Source organism: Gavia stellata, chromosome 8 (assembly GCF_030936135.1).
Source record: "Gavia stellata isolate bGavSte3 chromosome 8, bGavSte3.hap2, whole genome shotgun sequence".
In the NCBI taxonomy this organism is placed as follows: Eukaryota; Metazoa; Chordata; class Aves; order Gaviiformes; family Gaviidae; genus Gavia; species Gavia stellata.
The window spans coordinates 19,008,184-19,031,444 of NC_082601.1; the positions used below are offsets into that span (position 1 = coordinate 19,008,184).

Here is a 23,261-nt window from a genome sequence, read left to right on the forward strand (position 1 = left end):
AGAAAAACAGCAAGGTTGCATTCCTTCCCATATGGGTCTAGAGTGTCAGGGACTCCCTCTCTCCAGCAATCTTGTATCCATTAGCTAAGTCTCTTATATCTGTCCTATCACTTATTCATGATCATCTAGATCAATCTGTTGAAAAGTGCATTTATTGAAACTTGATCCTGGCTTTGTCTGGATTGCAAGGCCCTTCTAGCCCAATCTCTGCTGTGTGGTTTACAACCACAAAGCCTATTGAGGCTGGGAAGAGAGTTGGCTTAGTGCCATGCTGCTTCCAAGCCTAGGAGCGTATGGATCAATCGCCAGGAAAAACACAAGGCTTGGATGTCTTATACCCATTAAACAGCCTCATTGTGCCAGGAGGATAAAGGTATGTATATACACAGTACTTATAGCTAAAAAACTTGGAGCACCCACAGAGATTTTAACTTGGACTTACATTGCAGAGGGGTCCATTTTTGAGACATCCCTGCCCCTTGCAGAATGGCTACAGCAGTGATCAGGGATAGTTAACCAAACCAAGGCACTGCAAGAGCCTCTTGTAGTATCGTGTTTGCGGGTTGATCTGTAGCCTGAGAACTATGTTCACTCACATAGAAAACATCACAAAAACCTCCCATAATGGGAACAGAGTGGACAATTGTGTGCATGTTTCACACACTAGAGGGTGTCTTCCAACCAAAAGCACTTTTCCTCTCTGAGTAACTCCTGGAAAATTGATGTATCCGTAATGGTTGTAGCCCCTACCAAGCACGTTACTCTTGGGAGTTGTGTAGGTTTGTGCACAAGGAGGAATGGGGCATGTGAGACACAGTACTGCTAACTGTCTCCTCAAATCCTGTACAGCTGGGGCAGCTCACTCTTGCTTGCACCTGGGAAGAAGCCATTTCCAGAAAAGAGGAGGTCCTGGGGGAATGTGAAGATTCAAGAGTAGTCCAGACTACACAAATAAGAGGAGAGCAGGATATGAAGCGTGGAACAGTTGCAGAGCAGTGGCTTGCTCATGTCAGTCCCTGAATATGTCTCCTGCTGGGCTGGGAGGCTCTGGAGAGGCAAAGGCACCTGCAGGTAGAGTTCTGTGTCTCATCCTCTGGTGCTCTCTTTGCCTTCAGTAGCTGCATAGCTGATAAGGAGGGTACACCTGCTAACAGCTACACACTCTGCTTTAGTGCATGGGTGCTTTCCTTCTGCAGTCAGGGTTGTGCCCTGCTTGTCTGCCTCTACATCCTTTCAGTGCGTACCTTTCAGGGTACAGCGTACAAATCTCCCTTATCCTTTGCCTGGCAGCGGAGTATGCTGCATCTGCTGTGATGCAGATACAGGTGTGCGAATGCAAGAGAGAACTCCTGGTATTAGTCACTCTAAAAAAGGCACAGAAGGCCAAAAAAAATCTGTGGCTTCAATTGATTTGATATTGTGGATACCAGGAAATGTTATTTATTTCCAAGTCCAGGACCCGAAAGTGCCAGGTGTTATGTGAACAGATAAAAATGACATCTTATTTTCTGAATGACAACTTTATTTTCTAAATTATAACCCCATGTTATGGGATTGGTTTTCAGGATTGTGCTTTACTATGCACTTTGTGGCAAGGCCAATTCATGGGCAGATTGTCACTGAGGCCATAGGAATGAGGATGCTGATCTCTCAGCGTTCATTTAGCGTCCAAGTGACCTACTCTTGATACAGGAACTCTGGTACATTACTATATTCCTTCTTTCAGTATCTGCTGTTGTTGCTCCACTTCAAAACAACCCCTCTAATAAAATCCTAGTTAAAAGCAGAATTGGGAGATGAGGTATTCTCACTGTATAAGGGGCTCAAGTTAACTGTATCATCAGTATTCAGTCAGCTTTATTTGATGGAAAGCAGTTACACGAAGTCATCACTCTGCTGTTCCTTAGCTGTCTTTTAAGGTCTTATCTTCAAATCAGTGATTGCTTGTTGCTTCATTTTGTTAAACTGTTTTGTCTCTGGATGTGGGTGAGACCTTCTATATCCCAGTTTGAAAATTGAAGTGTTTTTACTCTGGTGCTTGGAGAGCAAGGGTTTTCCCATCGTCTGGGGTACCTGTGGGAGCTGGGACCCACCAGAGCTGGCAAGTTGCTGCTCTGCAGTGCTGGGCTGTCCGCTGCTTTGCTGCCCTTGCTTCTCCCATGAAAGTTCAGCCTTGCTGCCTGGCAGTTCTTGGAAGTTTTCTGCTCAATTTAATCCTTTCAACTCATCAATGAAATGCGTGGTATCGGGAGAGAGGGGAGTGATGTGAGGGCAGTCTCTTTGGTATCACCATCTGTTCTGTGTGTAGTCAAGGCTCCTTGGGGAATTTCATGTTTAGAAAAAAGGGCTGATGGAAGGAGATGCACTAAAACAAACTCGGCCTTTCAGGAAATGGGGGCTATGCTGGGCAGAAGTTACAATAATTATTTGCTCTGTGGTTCCTATTCTGGCTGTCTTAGCATGATGTTCCTTTTGGAAACAACATAAATGGGTGCAGTTATTCTACTGGGCAGAGGCAATTGCTGTTGTAAAAACAGCTACAACATCAAAGTAAACTGAAGTAAGTAGTTCTGGGCAGCTGAAATGCCACAGTGCCTGGGAGTTTCATCGTGTTGTCTTCTACTCCTTAGCAGCACACAGAAGGATCTGCCATAAGTCTGAAATGGTGCAATATTGTACAAAAGAACTAGGTCTCCTTTTGGGATTATTTGTTACTACTTTTGCACATGGACTTCTGCTGGGAAAGGGGTATGGGTCAGTCTGGACTTTCTGATAATTTCTAGGTGTTGAAGATACCAGAGGGATCTCATTGTCCATCTCCCCTCCTTTTCCCTCTAAATGGTACCCAATAAATAACAGTGTTCATGCCCGTGGAGTGTCTCGTGTGTGTCAGATTATCAACTGCCTCTGTCTCCAAACTAACTTCTGAGCTCAGGGAGTGGAAAGTGTGTGTAACCCGGACCCCCGGTCTGCAGGGACAGACCACGTAGGGTTCTGTGAGCATGGCACAATCCTAATGCTGGTGTGTGTGCTTGTGTGCATGCCATGGCATTGGGGCGCAGTGTGTGTGCGAGGGTGCAGGCCTGGCTCCTGATTAAACTACACTTGCCTGCAGGCTCTCATCTATGTGCTCCTGGTGTCTGAAGGCATTGAAATGCACTGTTGGGAATGAGTGTTAACAATAAGTGTATTAGACAAGGTTTTCTTTCATCCTGTTGTTGGGAACTCAAGACACAACTTTGCTGTTTTGTGACTCTTTGCTCTTGATTCCATGATGGTAGTAGGAGCCTTTGGTGAAAATAGCATGAAGATCTTTAGCTAACATGTGTTGCTGTTCATATGTTTGTGCGGAATCATCAGAACATGATTTGGGAAATGGATGATTTCTCAACAGCAATGTCTTGCCCAAATGCCTCAGGACACTTTGTCTTGAGCATCAAGAGTTTCAGAAAATGTAAGAGGATGTCATGAAGAGCTCTAATATAGTTCCTCAAAACCTGTATTCAATGCATTGCTTACCAGCTCTCTGGGATCTTGAAACTTGAATCTGCAACATAAGAAAACAGTTCTTTGTATTGCTATTGCTCACTGGCCATGAGGGTGATCTTTGCACACCATCCTTGGGTTTAGGTACTGACGAGATGCACTGGTGCTTTTCATTCACTTGGTGAGGGGCAATTCATCTGCCTGCCGTGGAAACTCCAGAGCAGAACACAGCAGCAAAAGTAGAATTATGTAGGCTTTTTAAAATGTCATTAAAACCAGTTCCTTTATTGAGAGGACTAGAGGTTGGCCAATAGACATATCTTCTACAGTAAGGAAAATCCAGGGTACTAAAATGTTTTAAAGTGACTAAAGTAGCTTAAAAAAACCCACCTAAACTAAAATAAATCATTAAAAATAGAATTAGTGTTCCACATTGTGGATAATGTAATATGGAAATGCTATTGCATCTCTTCAAACGTAATAAGCCTATAAGCAAAGAGCTAATGGTGCTGACAGGTTTAAGAGGATAGGAAGGGCTTTTATAATCAATAACTGAGGGGCAGAAAGCAAATCAGGAAGAAAGTAAGTCTATGAATTGATGAAAAGCAGGATGGCCTTAACATTACTCAACAGTTCAGCACTTCGGCTTTTTCTCGATACTTATCTAAGCAGAGTTTGTTATTTCTGTGGAAAGACATGGAACAGATTAGTTTGCAATAACTGAAATGCAGTGTGACATTATTCCTAATTCTGCGTAATTGCAAGTCATGCTCTCCCTGATTTACCTTCACGCTCCTGCTCTTTCCCTTGTACCAGGTCCCACAGTCAGGCAGGGCAGAAGAGGCCAATCCAGCACACTGATTTCCCCTACACCTTTTTGGTAGGTGAGCTATGATATCTGCTTGCCTTGCGGATCCCTGCATATGTTACCAGAAGTCTGCCTTTGTGCTCACTGTTGTCTTGAGAGACACTGTGCAGTTTAAGATCTTGTAGTGTGTGTGAAACTGTATATACATCAGGGCTATCATATATACATCAGTGTAGATATACATCAGAGAAACACTCAAGTCATGTCATTTACCCAAGGAAACTCTTGCAAGAGAGGCAAATAAAGCTCTGTGAAGTTTACTTAGCTATTGCTGATGACTTCTGGAAGCAGTTTGACTTACAATGATGTGTGGGTGTATGAAATTGTAAACATGTTTTATTTACATTTTCTATTATTATAGCATGACTTCTAATGACTGGCTATTCTAAGTTTGAAAATATTTATACGGTTGAACCCACTATTCTGTGTGTTTGTATCTTTCCGTGACTCTATAAAAAATTAATGTCTCCTCACGTTGGTTTCAGCATGAAGCTGATTAAAACTGCTTTTTCTTCCTCTCATGTTACATTAAAAAAATCAAAACCAGTTTCGCTGAAAATGTAAGTAGGACTTGCTTTATATTTTTAAGCGGCTGTAGCTTGGAAGTAGCCTCTGAATATCGCAGCTTCCCCCAGGCTTCCTTGGGTGTTTACACCCTGTTTGCAGGCTCCAGTTCTTTCTAATGGGAGGTCTTCTGGCTTTTGCAGGGTGCCAGGGTATGGCTGCGGGAGCAGGACCAGCTGCAGCCATGCACTGTTGGCTCATGTGCCGATGGAAACGTGCTCTTCACCTCAGATTACGGCATGGTAAGTGAAGTTTGCATGAGGCTGTAGCCTATGCCAAGTTGCAAGATGGACTTCTTGGTCTTGCGTGACCTTCATGCTAAAAGGAAATGTATCAATTGAAATGCTGCAATTCTGTCTAAAAAGTGACCAGGCTCTGTTACAAGCGATGCCGAAGGTCTAACAAAGGCTAAAAAGAGAAGATTGTTCTCTTTCTTCTGTTCATTTGCCTGCCCACCTCACTTTGCTTCTTTTTTCTTGTGCCATCTTTGAAGGAGTTGCATTAACAGACTAGGAAATGCTCCTAGGAAAGAGGCAGTTCCACCAGCTACGCAGCCCTTTCTGCCAGGATGTGCTTCTTGCAAGCCATGCTGCTGTCAGGGTGGTTGTGCTCACCATTGTCTGCTTCAGCAGCTTTTGCCATCAGCCCTTTGGGTCAGGGGCTGGATGTGGAAGCGAGCTCCCTGTGTCAGTCAGCAGTGTAAGTGCAGCAGCTTTGCACAGGACAGTTCAACAAGGCAGCTGAGCTCCTCTGAGAGCAGACCTCTCTGCCAGCAATAGGGAACAAGCCTCTTCCCTGCCCTATTTCCAGCCCTATACTCCTTGTGGTTCCCTGGCATGCCTGCTGCAGGGCTTGTGGAGTAATATTGGTAGGAAGGGCCCTCTGGGGATCATCCAAGTCCTCAGTGAGTCAGCTCTGCTCCCTAACCCTGGGAAAACTACTCACTGCCTTCACTGAGGTTCTTAGTGAGTCAAACGTGCCTGGGCTGGGAGGAGGATGGGGAAATGGGCAGGACTGTGCCCTCCAGCAGTAAGCAATTAGATCTGCTCAGCTGTTTTCCTGAACCGTGCTCTGCAGGCAGCTTCTTTGTTACAGGAAATTGGACAGTTTTTTTCAGCCTCTTACCTGGCAAACAAAGGAGGGCACAGGGGGAAAGGGGATATAGGACTCCAGCTCGTGGAGAGTCAGTGGTAGGACTGTAGTATTTTTCAGTCTTGCTTTGACAGGGCTAGATTTCAAATCATTATTCCTTTTTAAAGAGCCTGATGTGTTTCTCAGAGACAGAAACTCACCTAGCAGACACATAGGTTTTCCATCTGGTTACTCTAGTCTCTTAAATCCTTTCTTGAGGAGTTGTCTTGCTTTAGGAGTGCTGGATAGTCAGTAACTCATTCTAAGAGATCACAGAGGCATTCATCACAGGTAATGCAGCAGCCTGTGGAGGGTGAACAAATGGTGAGTACTTCTGTGACTCTCCCAGGCTTGCTCCTGAGGATACTAGATTTAGGGATCCTAATATCAGAGTGATCAACTGAACCATCCAGCCCAAAGTAAAATGAAGATGTTTTCATCTGAGTTTTTACCTGGCGTAAGACAGCTAGCCCTCAAGCAATGAAGGTGGCAGGCTAGGGTGTCAGTGTGGCATCAGTCCACTCCTCCAGGGAGTATATTTCACCTATTCAGTGTTTTGTCCAGAGGGTACCAAAGCCAATGCCCTTCTCATCCACCTTTGCTGCAGTCCTGCCAGAGCACCTGCTTAACTCTTTGAGGATCTTGAACCAGATTTTCCTTTTAGGGACAGATGACTGAATAACCCCACTCAGGAGGCTCAAGACAGGTTTAACAAGTGATGATCTAGTCCCTACTAATCATTTACTCTTGTATTTAGGGTCCTTGTTGCTCTTCAGGGTCCCATTTTCTCCTGTGTTGTCTACAAGAGCAAGGAAACAAGCTCTGACCCATCACAGTTATTTTTCATGCATAGCAGCCTCTTGGCACAGGTGCTGCTAACCACCTGGTATCTTTTTGGGACACTTGTCCACTCAGCTTTTTCCCTAGGCATTTTCTTGATGTTTCTCTTGGCCCAAATGGCCACAAGTGCTGACAATGCAGTGGTAAATGGGTAAGTGCCAGGCAGATGTAAGGAAAGATTGCATCATACCATTTTGGACTTGTCCCCTTCCAAAATTTGTCCAACTCAGCAGAGAAAAGAGAGCCAGGGTGGTTTGCTGCCTCATGGTTTGAAAGTGCTATAGTGGTTTTGCTCCTGACACTCCAGCAAGTGTTGTGCATTTGCAGCTTGTACTCTTCCCCCAAATTTAATTGTCCCATTGTCCCTTCCTGCTCCCTCAGTTTTCTTGTGGAAGTGCCTGAGGCCTCTGCTCTGAAGAAAAAAAAAAATAATTTATGTGGTTTTTTGGGATATGCTTGCAGAGCGGGGGTCCTGCTGCTGGCAGAGTCATGCCTCTGACACCCAGCTACAGAAGTGGTGCACAGAAGATGAGGGAGGCTGGGAGAGAACCTGTGTGCTGGAGTGGACTGTTCATGAATATGAACTACGTATTGTTGAAAGCCCCTTGGCCAGTGAGAAAATCAGGCTGCGGGGCAGTCTCCCAGTGGAAGAGACCAAGTCCTTGTCACATTACGTGTGACTGGGCAGACACATCTGGGGAAATGAGCCTGCTTCTCCTCCCCAGCTCCTTCCAGGAGCAGAGATGTTGCTTTGATTGTGCACACTTTTTCAGGCATCGTGGGGATCTTGTAAAGGGATCCTGTGCCAGATTACTCCTTTCCCATGCTGGCAAGGGTGCAGGCTCAGAGCTGAGAAGGGGTGCTTGCTGGGCACCTGCAACGCGCTGCAGCAGTGAGCTCAATGCAAGGGACTCGCAAGGGTGGCTCGCTGGAGGGGGCAGGGTGACCTCATTCTGTCTTCAGCCTGCAGCTGCGTGGCTGGTTTCTCCCTGGCAGTTACGCATCCTGAGGACTCCAGGAATGCAGGCAGGAGAAACCAGATAGATTAACACTGCAGATGATGGTTCATTCTCTGTGGAGTCTGTCATATTCTTGCCGGCACCTTGGAGGGCTGACAAGCAGGGATGGAAATGAGGTAGAGACCAGAGCCCCGGAAGGGAAGGAAAAGCCCAAGTTTCTTTGGAAGGGTTACTGCGGGCCGGTTTGCTTCTCCAGGCTGCTTGTATGAAGTCTCCCATCTGTCTGTCTTGGGTCTTACCATCTAGCGGAGCTTGGGATGCTGGGTGGGAGATGGCACATTGTTGAATCCAAGAGTGGGAAGCAACTGAAATAACTTTTGTGAAATGTCAGCATCGTGCTTGAGGAGGAGGAAAGGAGGACTGGGATGTGGCTATGGTGGAGGGGAACAGTCAGATAATCTCAGCTCTGTTGAAAAGGGGTAAAGAAGATGACCCGATAGCTGAAGTGTGGGTTATTGAGGAGGAGGAAGCTCTAGCAGGAAGAAGGATGCAGCAATTGAGGTAAGAAGAGTGCAACCGTGTAGAGAGAGAAGTGGGTACTTCCCAGAGCAGTGGTAGAAGTTAATAGTTGTCACTGTACGAACACTTTGAAAGCTGCACACAGGGTGTCACTACTTTGTTTGGCTTCTCATATGCTTTTCTCTCCTTTGCTCTTGGCATGACAACCTCTCCCAGACACTCTCTGGCTGCTCCTATGGGAGAGTGCAGGGCCAAACCTGGAATGTGAATAAGCTTTGCCTCAACCTCCCCACAGTCAGAGATAAGATCCCTCCTGTGTTTTTGTGAAAGGCTGTTTCTGGTGTCTTGGGAGCAGCTGCCACCATTATTCACAGTCCTGAGCACAGTGTGTAATATTTGCTCGGCCTGGTGTTCCTGGAGGCTGGTGCCCTGCTCCTGCTGAGGGCACTTCAGTAACAATCAAGTAACCTTGCATTGGTCTGTCCCTGTCAGTAGTGAATGTGAGAGAGTGACTCTGTAGCAAAGGAAGGAAGTGTGCTGTATGGTTTCTGGCCGGAGAGCTCAAATAGGTAGGAACAGGAACAGAGGAACAAGTACAAAAATAGGGAACAGATCTGTGCCTTAATATTTCCTTTTCCAATGCTGAAGTATAAAGCTGTGGAAAAGGGTGTGTTTTTGGTAGGAAATCAGACCATGTGCCCAGGTGTCCTGTGTTTATTTGTCCTTCTCCCCATTCTTCCAGGTATTCCAGTACCCCAAGGCCTCCCTTTCCAGGGAAAAGGTCTTGCCAATGCACCAGACCAGCGTTGATGGGGTAGAAGACATGTCTATGTTGGGAGATCTGCATGAAGCTGCCATCCTGCTTAACCTGCACCACCGTTACCAACAGGGTAACATCTACGTAAGTGTTCAAGCTGGGCCACATCCCTTCTGGCTAATGATTTGTGTGATTTGTGTTTAGCTTCGGGGCTGCCACTTTGCATGTGAAATACTGATTTTTAGCCTTGTTTCCTGAGCAGTTTCATGTGGATAAAAAGGGAGGGTTTTTTCTGCCTTGCCAGCTCCATCAGCCCTCTGAGATCCTACCCCTACCAGAGGGGCCTCTTTGCATCTATAGAAGAACTTCCAAAACATGAACATTCACCTCTAGGCTTTGTGGTAATTGTGCAGCTCTGTATCCTCCATGACCATCCGTGTATTACAAGCTGGCATTCAAATTTCCCAGATTCCCATTATTACTGTTCAGAGGTTTATATGGCCAAGTAGACTGGAAAGTGCAGTGTACACAGGTTGTTATTGAGTATCCCTCCCGATCTGGATAAAGCTACTGCTCAACAAAGCTAGGAAAGCAAACCTGTTGCCTAATTATTCTGCTTTTATGTGCAGTTATGCCTTTTTTGTGTTGTTCTGCTCTCCTTGCACAGATGAATATTCAAAGCATCTCCTGATTTCCCTCTCGGGCCCTCAGGAAGGAGGCAAGCGTCAGGAAAGGGACTTGTGAGGAAAAGCATACCTGGGACAAGGCATCCCTGGAGTGCTGGGATGGCAGCATGCTCCGCTGAGACTTGGAGAGGACTAGGAGGATATATTACAAAAATGGCCTTACCTTGCTTTACTCTTACCTTGCTTGTCCATGCTATGCGCACCCAGAGTTTTTCAGATCATGACAGCAAAAATGTAAATCTGTGTTGCATAGCAACTGTTACCAAGGCAACCAAACCATATGCACCTGTATTCCAGGAAATGATCAATGAAGTGACCCCATTTCTGAACCATCTCCTGCACCGGGATGCAGAGAAGGCTGCAAATTCTTTTTTTTTTTTTTTAATTTTTGCTATAAACCCCCTTGCCTGTTGTCTATCAACATAGCCTTGTGACCCTGTGGCAGTACCCACATGCACACGCTCTTTTGATGGCCCTTGTCCTTGCTGCTCTTCCTGACCTCTCTTTGACACGTGCAGCTCTTTGCCCATTTGGGTATATTCTTCCCGTTTTCCTCACGCTTCAAAATGTGAGGCAGGATTCTCTCCCTTTTCAATCTGTGCCTTGCACCAGAAATGCCACAACACCAGTGCTGTGACAGTGTCATAGCAGGTCCATCTCCTTAAGCCTTTCCTCTAGCTCTGATATGTCATTCCTTCTCCTCTTCAGCATTAGTTCTGTGGCTTCTCCATCCATGTGTAAAGGTGTTAAAAGTTTGAATATGATGCTATTTTTTGCCTGTGCATAGTGCATGAATGTCAGCTGTGCACCTCAGATCTGAATTTTTGGGAGATTTATGAAGGGCCTGACTTCTGTGATATGCTGAACACTGGGAAGAAACCCTTAGTGAAGGATTATAAGCCCCTTCTTGAGTGGGACTGTATCTGGGTATATGTTTGCGCAATGTCTGACCTGGAGGACACTAAACCGGACAAGTTTTGTGTTTCTGCAGTGCAGATATTAATATTGCAGCTACCTTATCACTAACTATTAGTTTTTGCCAAAGCCCTGCTGCGTACAGTTTTCAGTTAAGCAGAAATTGAGAATGTCAGCTCTAGTGCCACCTAATGACTTGCGGTGATCTGTGAATATCATGAATGTTACAGGGGTTGAGTTCATTTAATATCATTCTCCATGGTCTCCACAGAGAGCACAGTAGGCTAAAGTTGCAGATGAAGAGGTACTGACAGGAGTTATGCCGCAGTCAGGGCCAAAAGTACTTGGAAGGAAATTGGAGAGATCAGAAACAAGTGAAAAATAATTTTCTGGAAAACAAATTCACCTGAAGGAATGGGTAACCTACTAACTAGTATTAAAAATAATAGTAAGTAAATAATAATAAAAATAAATGAGGGGATTGGAAACTGAGAACATGAAGTGGACAAGTGCAATTCTGAGCTGTATGCCTGGAGGCATCCTACCATGAGCTCTTAAAGGGAGTGTAGGTAGCAGTACTGGTGTGGTACTCAATGTGCTACAGGAATACCAATGATCTCAACAGTACCTTTTGTTTGCCAAAGAAGTACTATTCAAGTTCTACCAAACTGTTTAAGGAACTTATGTGAGCACAGCAACAGCCTGCAGCATTTAAGAGTATATCCTCCCCCTTCATTCCCACAATTCCTGTATCCCTTATTAAAAGTAGACCCAACATAGTGTGAGTGGTGTATAAATGAGCCAAGGGCTGTACTGCCACATTCTGTGCTGTCCCTAGCTCTGCCATGTGTAACCACCCCAGCAGGATCTATTGTCTTGAGAAGCAGCCATGCCACATGTGGCTTGTCTGCTCTACAGAGTTCTCTGGGAACGATCACTGCTTGCTAATAGAGTGGCTGGTATGTACACGGTTGATGCACAAATGCTATTGCTATTAAAAACTGTGGATATAAATTGTCTATAAGGGACTGGAGGTGATGAGGAGACTGCAACTGGGAGATGGAAAAGTTTCCTAGAAACACCTTTGAAAGAGATGTCTGTACTGGAAGAAGTTTTGGAAAGGACTGCAACAGGAGCTCTGTTCCTTGGGAGAGCTGAAACTAGAGTGGGAAATGTAAAATAAAACATCTGAGAGGAAAAAATGCTGTGAATGTCTGGGAGAAGTGTTAGGATGGACCTCTGTCTTGCAGTGTCTGGACAATATCTGTTGTTCAACTGGTTGTATACTGCTTTTTCCTGATCCATGTTTTCTCTCTCAGTGCTTTCCCATTTCCTCCCACCTGTCTTGCCAAAGATCATCTGCTTGCTTATTGCTTTCATCACCAATTGATTATATTTCTGCCTACAAAAGTCCATGTCAGGGTCCTCAGAACTTGTTCCATGCTAGCCTGTTCATACCAATAATGCAGTTAGGCCTAGGTGATGATTTTTTCCCCCTGATGATCTGTGACTGATGCTTTAATAAATGAGTCTTAAATATTTTGGTGACTACAGCATCTTAGTCTGGCTTCAGAGCTTGGCATTGCAGCATGGCCCCAGATTTCATTTGGCAGGGAGAAAGCGCGTGTCTGTCTTGTCACCAAGTGTTTCGTTTACAGCTTCTCCAATGGATGCATGCAAATCCTGGTATATGTATGTGATGACTTGTAGTTCATGGTTTGGAAATAATACCAGATGTTGTCCCTGGCCACAAAGCTTGGCACTTACTGCAGCAATATAAGCGTTTCTTCTGTCATCCCTGCTGAGAATGGGAATTCCTGGAGTAGAGCAGCCCAAAATGTCCCTGCGAAGGAGGCCACCATACCAGCAGCAGGATTTAAGCTAGACGTTGCCCATATTACAAAGCCATTGTTAGGAGAGAGGTGGCACCATTGGTCTGAACTGCAGCTCTGAGAATAACTGGATTTGAGCTGGCTGGCTGAACTGAAAAAGTCATGGCCCAAAAACCAAAATGAATTTCCTTCTGACTTCACAAAAGAATAATTTGAAATTCAATATTAGGCTTTGGGTAGTTTCTTTTAAACCTTACTAACTCTTTTCTTGAACTGTGAGATTTTAAAAATAAATATTTTCAAAATAAAATATTTAGAAAATGTAGAAATGTTTTGACTTGAAATCCTGAGCTTCATCTTCAGTGTCAATTTTGGTTTGGCTTACCAAATGATTTAAGTTGCTCCAAACAGCAATTTTCAGAAGAAATCCAATACGCTTTAGTGGCTTTTCACACACGTGTGTGCCTGTGTCTCTGTGTCCCACCTCTTTGTTCAGGAGGCACTTGAACCCTGCGAAGCCCCTTCCACTTCAGACTGTGGATAGGGGCATTAAAGGTATCTCCTGACACTCCTTCAGTCCTGGCTCTGCTTTTCAGCTTCAAGCACAGAGTGAGGTAGCTGGGTATGAAGATGGCTTCATGTTTTTAAATTGTGTAAGCTTAATTTAGCAAAGACAACAGACTAAGAACATTTCATTGTAAAGCAGCAAAATTCAAACTGCCCCATCCATACCCAGTCATGCAGTCCCTACGCTGGGGTTTGACATTCTTTGCCAAATTCCAAATTGGGGAGTGCTGTGCTGAAGCCCAACTTCCTTATTTAGGCTTTCTCCCTTCACCACGAGTTATTTCAGGGTCTGGGTTTGTGATTTTTTTTTTTTTTTTCAGGAGCTTTATTTCCTTGCTGTGTTTTGTTTTCTCCCCCTAGACAAACATTGGTTCCATCTTGGCATCAGTAAATCCCTACAAACCCATCCCTGGTCTGTACAGTGTGGATGCCATAGACCTGTACAGACAGCATCGCCTGGGTGAGCTGCCTCCCCATATCTTCGCCACCGCTAACGAGTGCTACTGCTGCTTGTGGAAGCGTCATGACAGCCAGTGTGTTCTGATAAGGTTAGAAATGGGAGAACCGGCTACTCCCTGACTGCATTACATGCCTTGCTCCTGCTGCTTCATTTGCAATGACATCTGCCTAAATACCCACACCATCCTACCCTACTCTTTGCCTGACCCCTGCTTGCCGCAGCGGAGATGCTACGTGTTTATTCCTGGAGATCACTTCTCTGCTGCGGGTGGGATGGTCATTAGCTCGGTCTGTCCTGGATTTGCGAATGGAACGTGTATCTTTTATTTAACAGTGGAGAAAGTGGAGCTGGGAAGACCGAGAGCACCAAGTTGCTGCTGAAATTTCTGTCAGCCATGAGCCAGACCTCCCTCGGGGCCCCTGTGTCTGAGAAGAGCACTCGCGTGGAGGAAGCCATCCTGGAAAGCAGGTACGGTGACTCCCACGGGTGCCACATGTCCGGTCCCGCAGAGGCCCGGCAGGTCCGTGGGCGCCGGCATGCTGGGGCAGCCTGCCTATGGCAGGGGCATTGCCTTCTGCACGGTGTCTGCATTTGGGCTGCTTGAGCCGGGCCACGGATGGAGCCGAACCTGGGCAGCGAGGCTCGTGCAGCTGAACGGTGTCACGTCAGGGAATGCGGAGGTTGCAGTCTTGCTGGGATGGATGCCTCACTCTGGCTTCTCTCCCAGCTGCTTGTGGATTAATTCAGCTTCTTTCCAATAGCAGCACTGGGTCTGTGTGGCAGCCGGAGAATTAATACTCTAGCCAAGGCTGGGATTCCTCCTTCCTTCAGTAATTCATCCTCTATGCCCGCCTGGCTGCACCCTTGAGCTCACCCGCACATCATCGCGCTGTCCCTCTTTCTGTGTCTCAGGCCCACATCTCTCGTGGCAGTGGCTGGAGGGGACGTGGGTACTGTCCCTCCCTGCCACAGCAATGGCTGTCCCAGGTCGCCCCTGTCTCCCACAGCTCTCAGTTGTGGCTGTGCTCGCAGTGATCCGTCACGCTCTGACTCCTGGTCTCCTCCTTTAGCCCCTACTCTCCTCTGGCCTCTGTTTTTTTCAGGCCAACGGTACGCCTTGCCCTCAGAGGTCCTGTGGGCTGCCTTGCAGTTCCCTTGCTGTCCAGGCAGGTGATTTTAAGGAGAAACGTCCGTGGGAGCCGTAAGGGGCAGGAGAAGGAGGTTTGCCTGGGGGCTGCAGCGGGGCCTGTGTGGGAGGAAGCCCCGGGCTGGTCAGAGCCGGTCTCGGCTGGAGCGGGCACCGGGGAATAGCCACCACCCACCAAAACCTTGCGAAGGCATCAGGCAGGCGGGGAATTGCATGGTGCCTGGGTCAAACGTGTTTGGGAAGGAAAGCGGCAGCCATGAGGGGATGGAGACGCGCTCTGGGGGGGATCCTTCGTGCCAAAGCAGGTCCTGGTACCCCTGAGGGACCGTGACCCATGCCAGGGCAGGGACGCCCCTGAGGGACCATGGCCCACCCCAGGACAGGGACACCCCAGGACCATGGCCCACAGGTAACCCACGCTGGAACAGGATCAGCAAGGAAAAGAGTGTCAGGAAAACTTGAAGAAGCAAAGTGCAGCTGAGGAAAACCAGTGAGAGGCAAAGAGCAGCAGCGAAAATGAGGAAGCAAAGAGCAAGAGAAAGAAACGGTTACGTGTGGGACCCCAGCCTCCTGCGCTGCCCGCTGCCTTGCGGGGGGGGTTGTGAGGGACTGGTTGTAACCTGAGGTAAAAATGGAAGCTGAGGCTAAGGGGAGCTATAGGTGTTTGACCTCAGGTAAGCCTTGGGAAGAGGGAGGGAAGATGTTTACTTAAGTCTCTGTTTTCTTAACACCTGAATCCACGGTTGGAAGTTTCTCTTAATTAGCAATAAATTAAATTAAACAAAAATTTCTCAACACAAGACTGGCTGGAGGACCTTGCTGAGAGTCTTGCAGTTTGGTACTGTCAAAGGCGAGGCTGCAGGCTGGTCCCAGTTTGAGCCTGTGATAGTTGCAGAAAACTCCAGAGGAGTAAATCAGATGTCTGCAACAGGATCTAGTTGTGTAATAAGCTGGAATCCTTTGAACCATCTGTGTAAAAGTGACTGTCATGCAAGTGGCATATTTCAGGACCCAGAGAGTGGAGAGAAGGAATGTTTCCTGGAAGATGGTGACGCAAAAAAGTTACTAGTAACTGCGGTGAAAATAGCCTAAGCAGACATGCAGTGTCTAACATGGCAGCTGCAAGAGCATTGCAGTTTTTCGGATCCTTATAAGCAGAGGGGTTGCTGCCGTTGGACCTGGTGCTCAAGAGACCGTTGTTGGATGATTTATCCTTTGCAGGCGTGCAGATTTTGCCAGGGACATTGGCAAATTAGAAAAAGCTCTTAAGTGTAATACAGTCACGACTCAAGATCTGCAAAATCTGCTTTAAGGCAAGCGGCTTATAAGGCTCAAGCCCGCTTAGCGGTTAAGTGGTAACTTGACTGTGATCCAGAAAGCTTACCATGGTAGGTAGGTGATTCCTGAGTCTGCAAGATCCCACAGCTGTGAGGTGGAGTACAAGCTCGTGACTCATTTTGTGTACATCTCTAGTGCTACACGAGCTATTGCAATGCGAGTGCAAAAGAATTTGGTTTGTCACCTTTTCCCTGAAGAAGAGAAGCTGAAGGCCTGGCCCAGAGCCAGAAGCTGTTGCCACTCCTAACGAGCCTACCTCGTATGTTTGCAGTTCAGCTTCACTTGCTCTGCCAGTGGCCCTCCTTGGGTTAGCTTTTGGCGGATTTTCATCCTTGCACCCCGGCACATACCCAGGAACAATGCTGGATTCTTTCTCCATTTCAGACAGCATTATAAACAAAGTATTACGTCAGCTTTCTATCATTTGCTTGGTGTATTTCTCAGAAATCAGGCTCTGAAAACTCCCTTGGCAATGTTGATTTGGTCTGTTTTCTTTCTTGAAAATATCCATCAGTCCATTAAAAATTCTGCTAACGTTCCTCTCAGCTTTTTTCCTTGCTCGCTTCACTCTGAAACTCCCTTCTCCATGTTGGGTGACACTGCTGACAGCATAGTCACCTCTCCTGTTATTCATCCCTCTAATCGTCAAATTTTCTTTTTTGCCTTCAGCTATGCGTCTGAATCTTTGAGCTGCATATGTTGCAATATTTCTAAAATCCAGGCTTCACTTTCTGCTGCCCTGCTGAAACTGGTTCCCATCGTTTTGAGTCCTGCAACACACCCTGCCCACATCCAGCCGAGCAGCCAGCATCACCTTCCTGATGCACCGCTCCGCCTCGCGCAGTTCATTGCTGCATCAAATGCCACGTTGTGATGTGCCTGCTGGCGTGGGCAGTTTGCTTGGCCAAGGCACCCGCCCTCATTTCTGGCTGTATCAGCTCACCCACCCTTCTGCCTTGCAGCTGCCACCAACCTCAGACACCCACGTGCCCATTTCCTCCCCCATCCCTGAAAAGACTTCCACACTCATGTGCGTGAGCCCGTTGCCAAACTAAACTATAAAGATACTTCCTCGTGCTTTGCTTATCTAATTTAACATGATTTAGAGCCGTAAATCGGCTGGCTGGTTACTGTACTCTCACTGCAACTGTGATGGTCATATAACATAACCCTGTCCTCCCTTTTTCTGGTTGTCTCCATTAATTTTTGTTGATTTATGGCGTTGGTGTGCTCAGTGGTATATTCCTGTGCAATGTCCTTATTTACATACTTGTTTCAGAGGCGTGGGTCTTGGAGTTCAAATTCTCCAGGGCAAGGAATTTACCTCCTGATCTGTGCACACAGATTTCTGTGACAGGGTTTTCTATAGTTGTAATGTATTATAACAGAACAATTTCATTTCTATGCTTTCATTTGTTTAAAGTGAGACTTTCAAGAGATAAATTAGGAAAATACTGCCTGAAGTTTCCTGAATGTTGTTGAGCCTTTCCCACAACCACAGCTCTCACGTAGCTAACATTTGCAAGGCCTGAACCTTTCGGCAAACTCCAGCGGTATCTGTAGTTCTGATTATTTGTCGTGTTATAGTTATTAACTTGTGAATAAACCTGTATCTGCCCCTGTCTCAAGTGGAACTGCACAGCAGATTGATGGAGGTGCTTAAAAAGCCAGTATTTCTCAGGGTAATAACTGCAATAACTTCTGTTAAAAACTATGTTATGTATGTTTTAGAATTAAACATGATTGCCTGCAGGCTGTTCTTGTCGCATTTGCGTGACTCCTTGCTTGTCAGGCCTTCAGATTATTTTAGAATTGGCTAAATTGCAAAAATTAATATTTTAATCCTGGATTCAGCATATCAGTTTGAATGGTTTAGGCTTTTCCCTTATACTGTTCTGTGGAGCAAGAATCAAGCCGCATTTTAATTCATCATTTTCCATGTTGTATGAACCTCCTGAAGACAGGAAGGTGACCAGGAGACAAAATTCTTCAATTCATCACCCGTCTGAAGTTTGGTGATAGATTTTTTTTTTTTCCCCAATGTTTTTTTTCCTGAAGTGGATGATGCAGCTCTTTTAGAATGAAGTTTTCAAATCTGTAATGTGTGTATATTCCCTCTGCTTGGAAACCATGTGGCTTGTATCAACCTAAGCAAGATTTAAGTAACAACAAGTGTTTGTGTGTTCCTGTATCAAATTTCAGTACCAAACAAATCAGTTTAGTACTATGTTTGTCTGTTAGTTTGAAAATATTTACCTGTAATTTTAAGAGATGGCTTATACTAACTTCTCTTTCAAAGGTAGAAACAGAAACAAAGAAGTATGTGGTTTAAAGCTACAGAGTATTTGCCCTATATGACTGATGCTTCTGAAAATCCTGAAAAAAATACAAGCCCATTTCATGGGATGCTGCTGCGTTAAGCACACAACCTGGCTGGGTCTTGCCACCTTTCATTTCCTGAAGCCACATTGATGGGGAATGCCCTCGACAGCGTGAATGCCAGCTGCCCATACTGATTGGGGACTGATTTAATTAACTCCAATCCCAAAGGTTTAAAATTTATCTTAGCAGCGTGTTGAATTGCTCTTACCATCCTTCCTTGCCCTTGAGTTCTTCCTGCTTGTCCAGTCTGCTGCTGTAACAAATTAATCTCACACGGCAGTGCACGCTGTGCAAATGGCAAAAGGCTGGGCACGTGCTTTGTTTTAATGGTATCCCATCACTAGTCATATCTTAATTGCCTTGTTTCTGCAGCCCGATTCTGGAGGCCTTTGGAAATGCCAAGACAGTTTATAACAACAACTCCAGCCGCTTTGGCAAGTTCATCCAGCTGCACTTCTCTCAACATGGACACATCCAGGGAGGCCGAGTAACTGATTGTATCCTTTGCTTCAGCGGACCAGAAAAAGATGGAGTCAGTGAAGATGAGGAGGAGCTCAGAGTGGGTCAGGAAATCCCTCATCACGGTTTCTCAAAGCCAGTTTGTAACTGTGGGCAAATTTGCAACTTAGAGGGAAGTGTTTGTTTTGTGGCTCTGTAGCACACAACTCTGGAAACCTTTTGTCTAGGTACTACATTAGGTAGGGACATAGTCTGACTTTTCATTTTGGCAATCACAATACTTGATACTTAAATCCCTAGAATTTGCTACCTAGGAAGATCCCTCATGTTGATTGCATTCTGTTTTTCCCAAAAGTTTGTTCCCTTATGTTATCTCTGTCAATGAATTAATGATTTAGAAAAGTGAGCCCAAGCTAAGAATCAATTTATTCTGCACAATATTTGGATGCAGAGGAGAACAGGAATTTAGAGGGCCAATTATGACTCCCTGTTTTGAGCTGCCCATCTCCAGTGAACCTTGGAACCCTAATCATAGGATCATAGAATATCTCAAGTTGGAAGGGACCCATAAGGATCATCAAGTCCAACTCCCTGCTCCTCGCAGGACTGCCTAAAACTAAATCATATGACTAAGAGCGTTGTCCAGATGCTCCTTGAACTCTGACAGGCTTGGTGCTGTGACCACTTCCCTGGGGAGCCTGTTCCAGTGACAACAAGGACAGGGAAGACTGGATATAATCAAATTATGTTGTGCCATGACCGCTTTCTTCCCTGTATGGCCATGTACCCCTCTCCGAAAGGCTTTGACATATCTTTTGTATACATGAGACAGCTAAAGCTGCCCGGGCTACATTTCATGATGTTGATGTTCAAAGCTGCTGATGACTGCAAACCACACCAATCTCCACTGGAGTAGCAGCCAGATGAATTTACTACTGTTGTAAATAACAGGCTTGGATTGTTTAGTCTCTGCTCTTTGTGCTTTCGGTAGATTAAAGATAGTGGTCTCTTGCAGAAGCAATGAGACCTGATGCAAGATTTGCTGTGTGCGATACAGACTTTCAGATTAGAGTGGCCTTTCTAATCTTTCTAGGAGTCCCTAATGTGGCTCATCCTTTGTTAGGTTACCTCACCATTGTGCAGGTCCTATGCTTTATCTGACCCTGCCCTTTTAAATATCTCTTTGGCACATAATATCTCCTTGGACAAGGAGTAGAGAGGAGGATCTGAGATGATGTTTTGGACCACTCTGCTTTCCAAAGCATCAGTTATTTAATGATTTGTTGCTTGTTACAGGATTCATCCCAATGTGTCTAGAAGATTCTTTGCCAGTGGTCAGGAGATCTGTGCATATGTCATTTGAATGTTTTCTCCTTAACATGCTGTTCAGATTTACTGGAAAAGGTAGGTATCACCTCTACTAACTGCTGGATGAGCCCTCTCCTCATAGTTTGGTGGGGCAGTGCCAGTTCTCCTCCTGGATGCTGCTGCCTCCATCACAGCACATAGACGTTAGCTCTTTAGATGCTACTACTGCAGTTATCCCAACTGAAGAAGAGGATGGTGGAGGAACAATGTTTGTTCTGTATCTATCAGAGCTTGTTTGTTCTCCTGTCTTTGATAAACTCTGTGCATTACAGAGAGACTCCAAGAAAAAGCTGTCTACCAAGGGGAAAGGGAGAGAGAACAAGAATCTGGCAACTCAATTCCATAGAGAAGAATATGGGGGTACAACTCCAAATGCAGACATCTCTGCTGTGATGTAGTTTACTTTGGACTCAGGAACTCACTGAGGAGCAGGGTCAGAACTGACAAGGTTCAGTTTGTCCATGCGCACACTCTAGGTGAGTTCAGAGAAGTCTGTACATGCCCAGTTGCACAGCCACACGTGACAAGATCTTGACGTAGAGCTTATTTAGGCAACACCATCACTAAACTGGAAGAAGCCCCTCTTGTGCATTGGCCTTTGAGATTTACCTGTATCCTGGTCCTCTCTTTGCCTTTGCAACCACAAGTGCGATCTCTTTCTACTGGCTACTGCTGTATTCTTTGTTTCAGAACAGAGTGGTACACCAGAACCCTGGAGAGAGGAACTACCACATCTTTTATGCTCTGCTAGCTGGTGTGAGCAGGGAACAGAAAGGTAATCTCATTTTCTGGGGTATGGCTCTGTCCTCTTTCCAGTCCAGCATGTGAAGCAGGTGTAAGTCAGTTAGAGCATGGATATTTCAGGTACTTGGTAATATAACTTTGTCTTGAAGGCCATATGGTGATTTCATGGGCAACAGAAAGGGAAGTTGAGAGAAAGAGGGTGAGGATGACAGAAATGCTACATGAGAAAAGACACTTCAGGCATTCGGAGGGAAAAGTCTGCAGAGTGATGAGGTAATGAAACTGGCTAGAGGCAAAGGACTGGTAAAGAGTCTTGATTCAGATGCTGATGGGAGCTGTTCAAGAAGTTCAAAGGTTGGACTGACAGACATACTTTTACAACAAACCTTCTCTACGGGTAACAGGAGAGATAAGAATTAGAAAGACCAGCGATGTAGTGGTAGGACTGGAGTCAAAACATGTCTAGTGTCTGAACAAATGGTTTATAACTCTGCACATAGGGAAGGGAGAGGTGGGTCTGGAAGAGGGCATGCAGACAAAGTGGCAGCTGCAGGCTGTGGAAGAATCCTCTTTGTAGTGCAGCACCCCCTTAACAACATTTGGATGTACCTGCCCCAGGCACTGCTGAGCACTGATGGTCTTGCTGAAGAGGTCAGATAGGCAGGCAGGAACATGTTACAGTTGCACTCTGGTTCTGAGGGACTGGGGAATTTCTTTATGCCTTTGTTCTGTGTGTGTTAGAGTAATTGGGCCTGACACAGAATGGAAGGGAGTAGGGCTTCAGTTCTAGGGAGTTCATGCAGGAATGGCCACGTAGGTGAATTCAGAGATCCATCTAAAGCAAAGTAAAATAGTGGGGACCATGGTTATCAGCAAGTACTTAGGGAAAGCATACAAACCAGATTATTTTCTTCAGCAGATCTCTGCTATTCTTCCCCATCTCCTTTTCCAAGCTGGTGTCCCAGGCTGCTTCACTTCCCCCCATCTGTAATGTGTTTCTGGCTCTTGATCATCCTTGTCTCTTTTCTCCATAGATCTTCTAGTTCTCCTCTATCCTTTTCAAAATGGGGGATCAAACCTGCAGATAGTATTTAAAGATGTAGTTGTGCTAGAGATAGGTACAGAGACCTAATCCTGGTTTTATGTTTAGTTCTGTGTTCCTTCTAAAACTGAAGGAATTGAACTGTGTTCAGTTTTTGACTGCTGCTCAGCACTGAGATGATGTCTTCAGAAATCTTATTGCGACTCTCTGAACTCTGTCTGAAGTGGTGATACCTAATTTAGAGGTCATTACTGTATGTGTATAGGTAAGACTATTTTTCTGTACTCTTTATGAGATTGGATTTAATCTTTTTTCTTTTTTTTTTCTGAGTCAATTCAGTATTGAAATATTCTTCTTTGACTCTGCAGCTTGGGATTTGACCATTCTAAACCATTTTGCATACCATCTGCAAGCTTTGTTACCACACCCCCTCCTCTTCCCCTTCCCCAGTGCATTCACTGTCTAGGTGTGGCTTTTGAGGGATATGGAATCTCTTCAGATGAACTCTTCCCTATGGTAAACATACACACTGTTTTGGGGGACCAAGATCATAGAATGAAACGTCTGACTGCTAAATAAATTGTTGTCTTTCTCCTCCCTGCCTCTCTTTCCTATGTTGCAGAGAGCCTCTCCCTCTCTGAGCCAGAGACTTATCGCTACTTGAACCAGTCTGGTTGTGTGACTGATGAGAACCTGAATGACATAGAGATGTTCAATAAGGTCATGGTGAGTCCTCCTGTCCTAATTACTCCTGAACTTCTGGGTGCAATCTCATGGGCTAAACGTGCTGCAGGATCTAGATCTCACAGGCAGAATTTATTTGCACTAAGCCAAAATTTGGTGTTCAATGAGTTTGAAACTCAGCTCTACCTGTTTATGGTAAAAATAAGGTTTGAAGAGTGCTTTTAGTGTACAGAAATGGGGGAATTTGGGAAAGAGTCAAGGATGAATAATAATTTAGAATGATGGAGACTTTGGGACCCCTCACCCCATAATGGTTCCTGGGAGCCCTCTAGATGGCCTGATGCAGGAAACCTCACACAGACCATTAGAAGGGGAACAGTTTGCAGGTAGTGTTCTCCCAAAATGTTCTGGTAAAGTTGTATCACCTGTGCAAATGGCATATTCTGAAATACCACACAAATTTCAATTGACATCTGTAACTTTACCAGAGGTTATGGGTTTAGAAGGATGAAT

The 23,261-nt window shown here is 45.5% G+C and overlaps 1 protein-coding gene across 1 annotated transcript in view; it reads left to right on the forward strand.

Moving 5' to 3' along the window:
* Positions 1 to 268: 268 nt before the first annotated feature.
* Positions 269 to 23,261, forward strand: part of LOC104251539 (unconventional myosin-X) — an 82,007-nt gene continuing 59,014 nt past the window's right edge. Inside the window, exons 1-9 of the mRNA XM_059820325.1 lie at positions 269 to 373; positions 5,062 to 5,160; positions 9,110 to 9,268; positions 13,485 to 13,672; positions 13,918 to 14,052; positions 18,824 to 18,948; positions 20,301 to 20,314; positions 20,969 to 21,053; positions 22,687 to 22,790. Coding sequence (XP_059676308.1) covers positions 269 to 373; positions 5,062 to 5,160; positions 9,110 to 9,268; positions 13,485 to 13,672; positions 13,918 to 14,052; positions 18,824 to 18,948; positions 20,301 to 20,314; positions 20,969 to 21,053; positions 22,687 to 22,790 — 1,014 coding nt within the window. The remainder of the gene's footprint in view (positions 374 to 5,061; positions 5,161 to 9,109; positions 9,269 to 13,484; positions 13,673 to 13,917; positions 14,053 to 18,823; positions 18,949 to 20,300; positions 20,315 to 20,968; positions 21,054 to 22,686; positions 22,791 to 23,261) is intronic.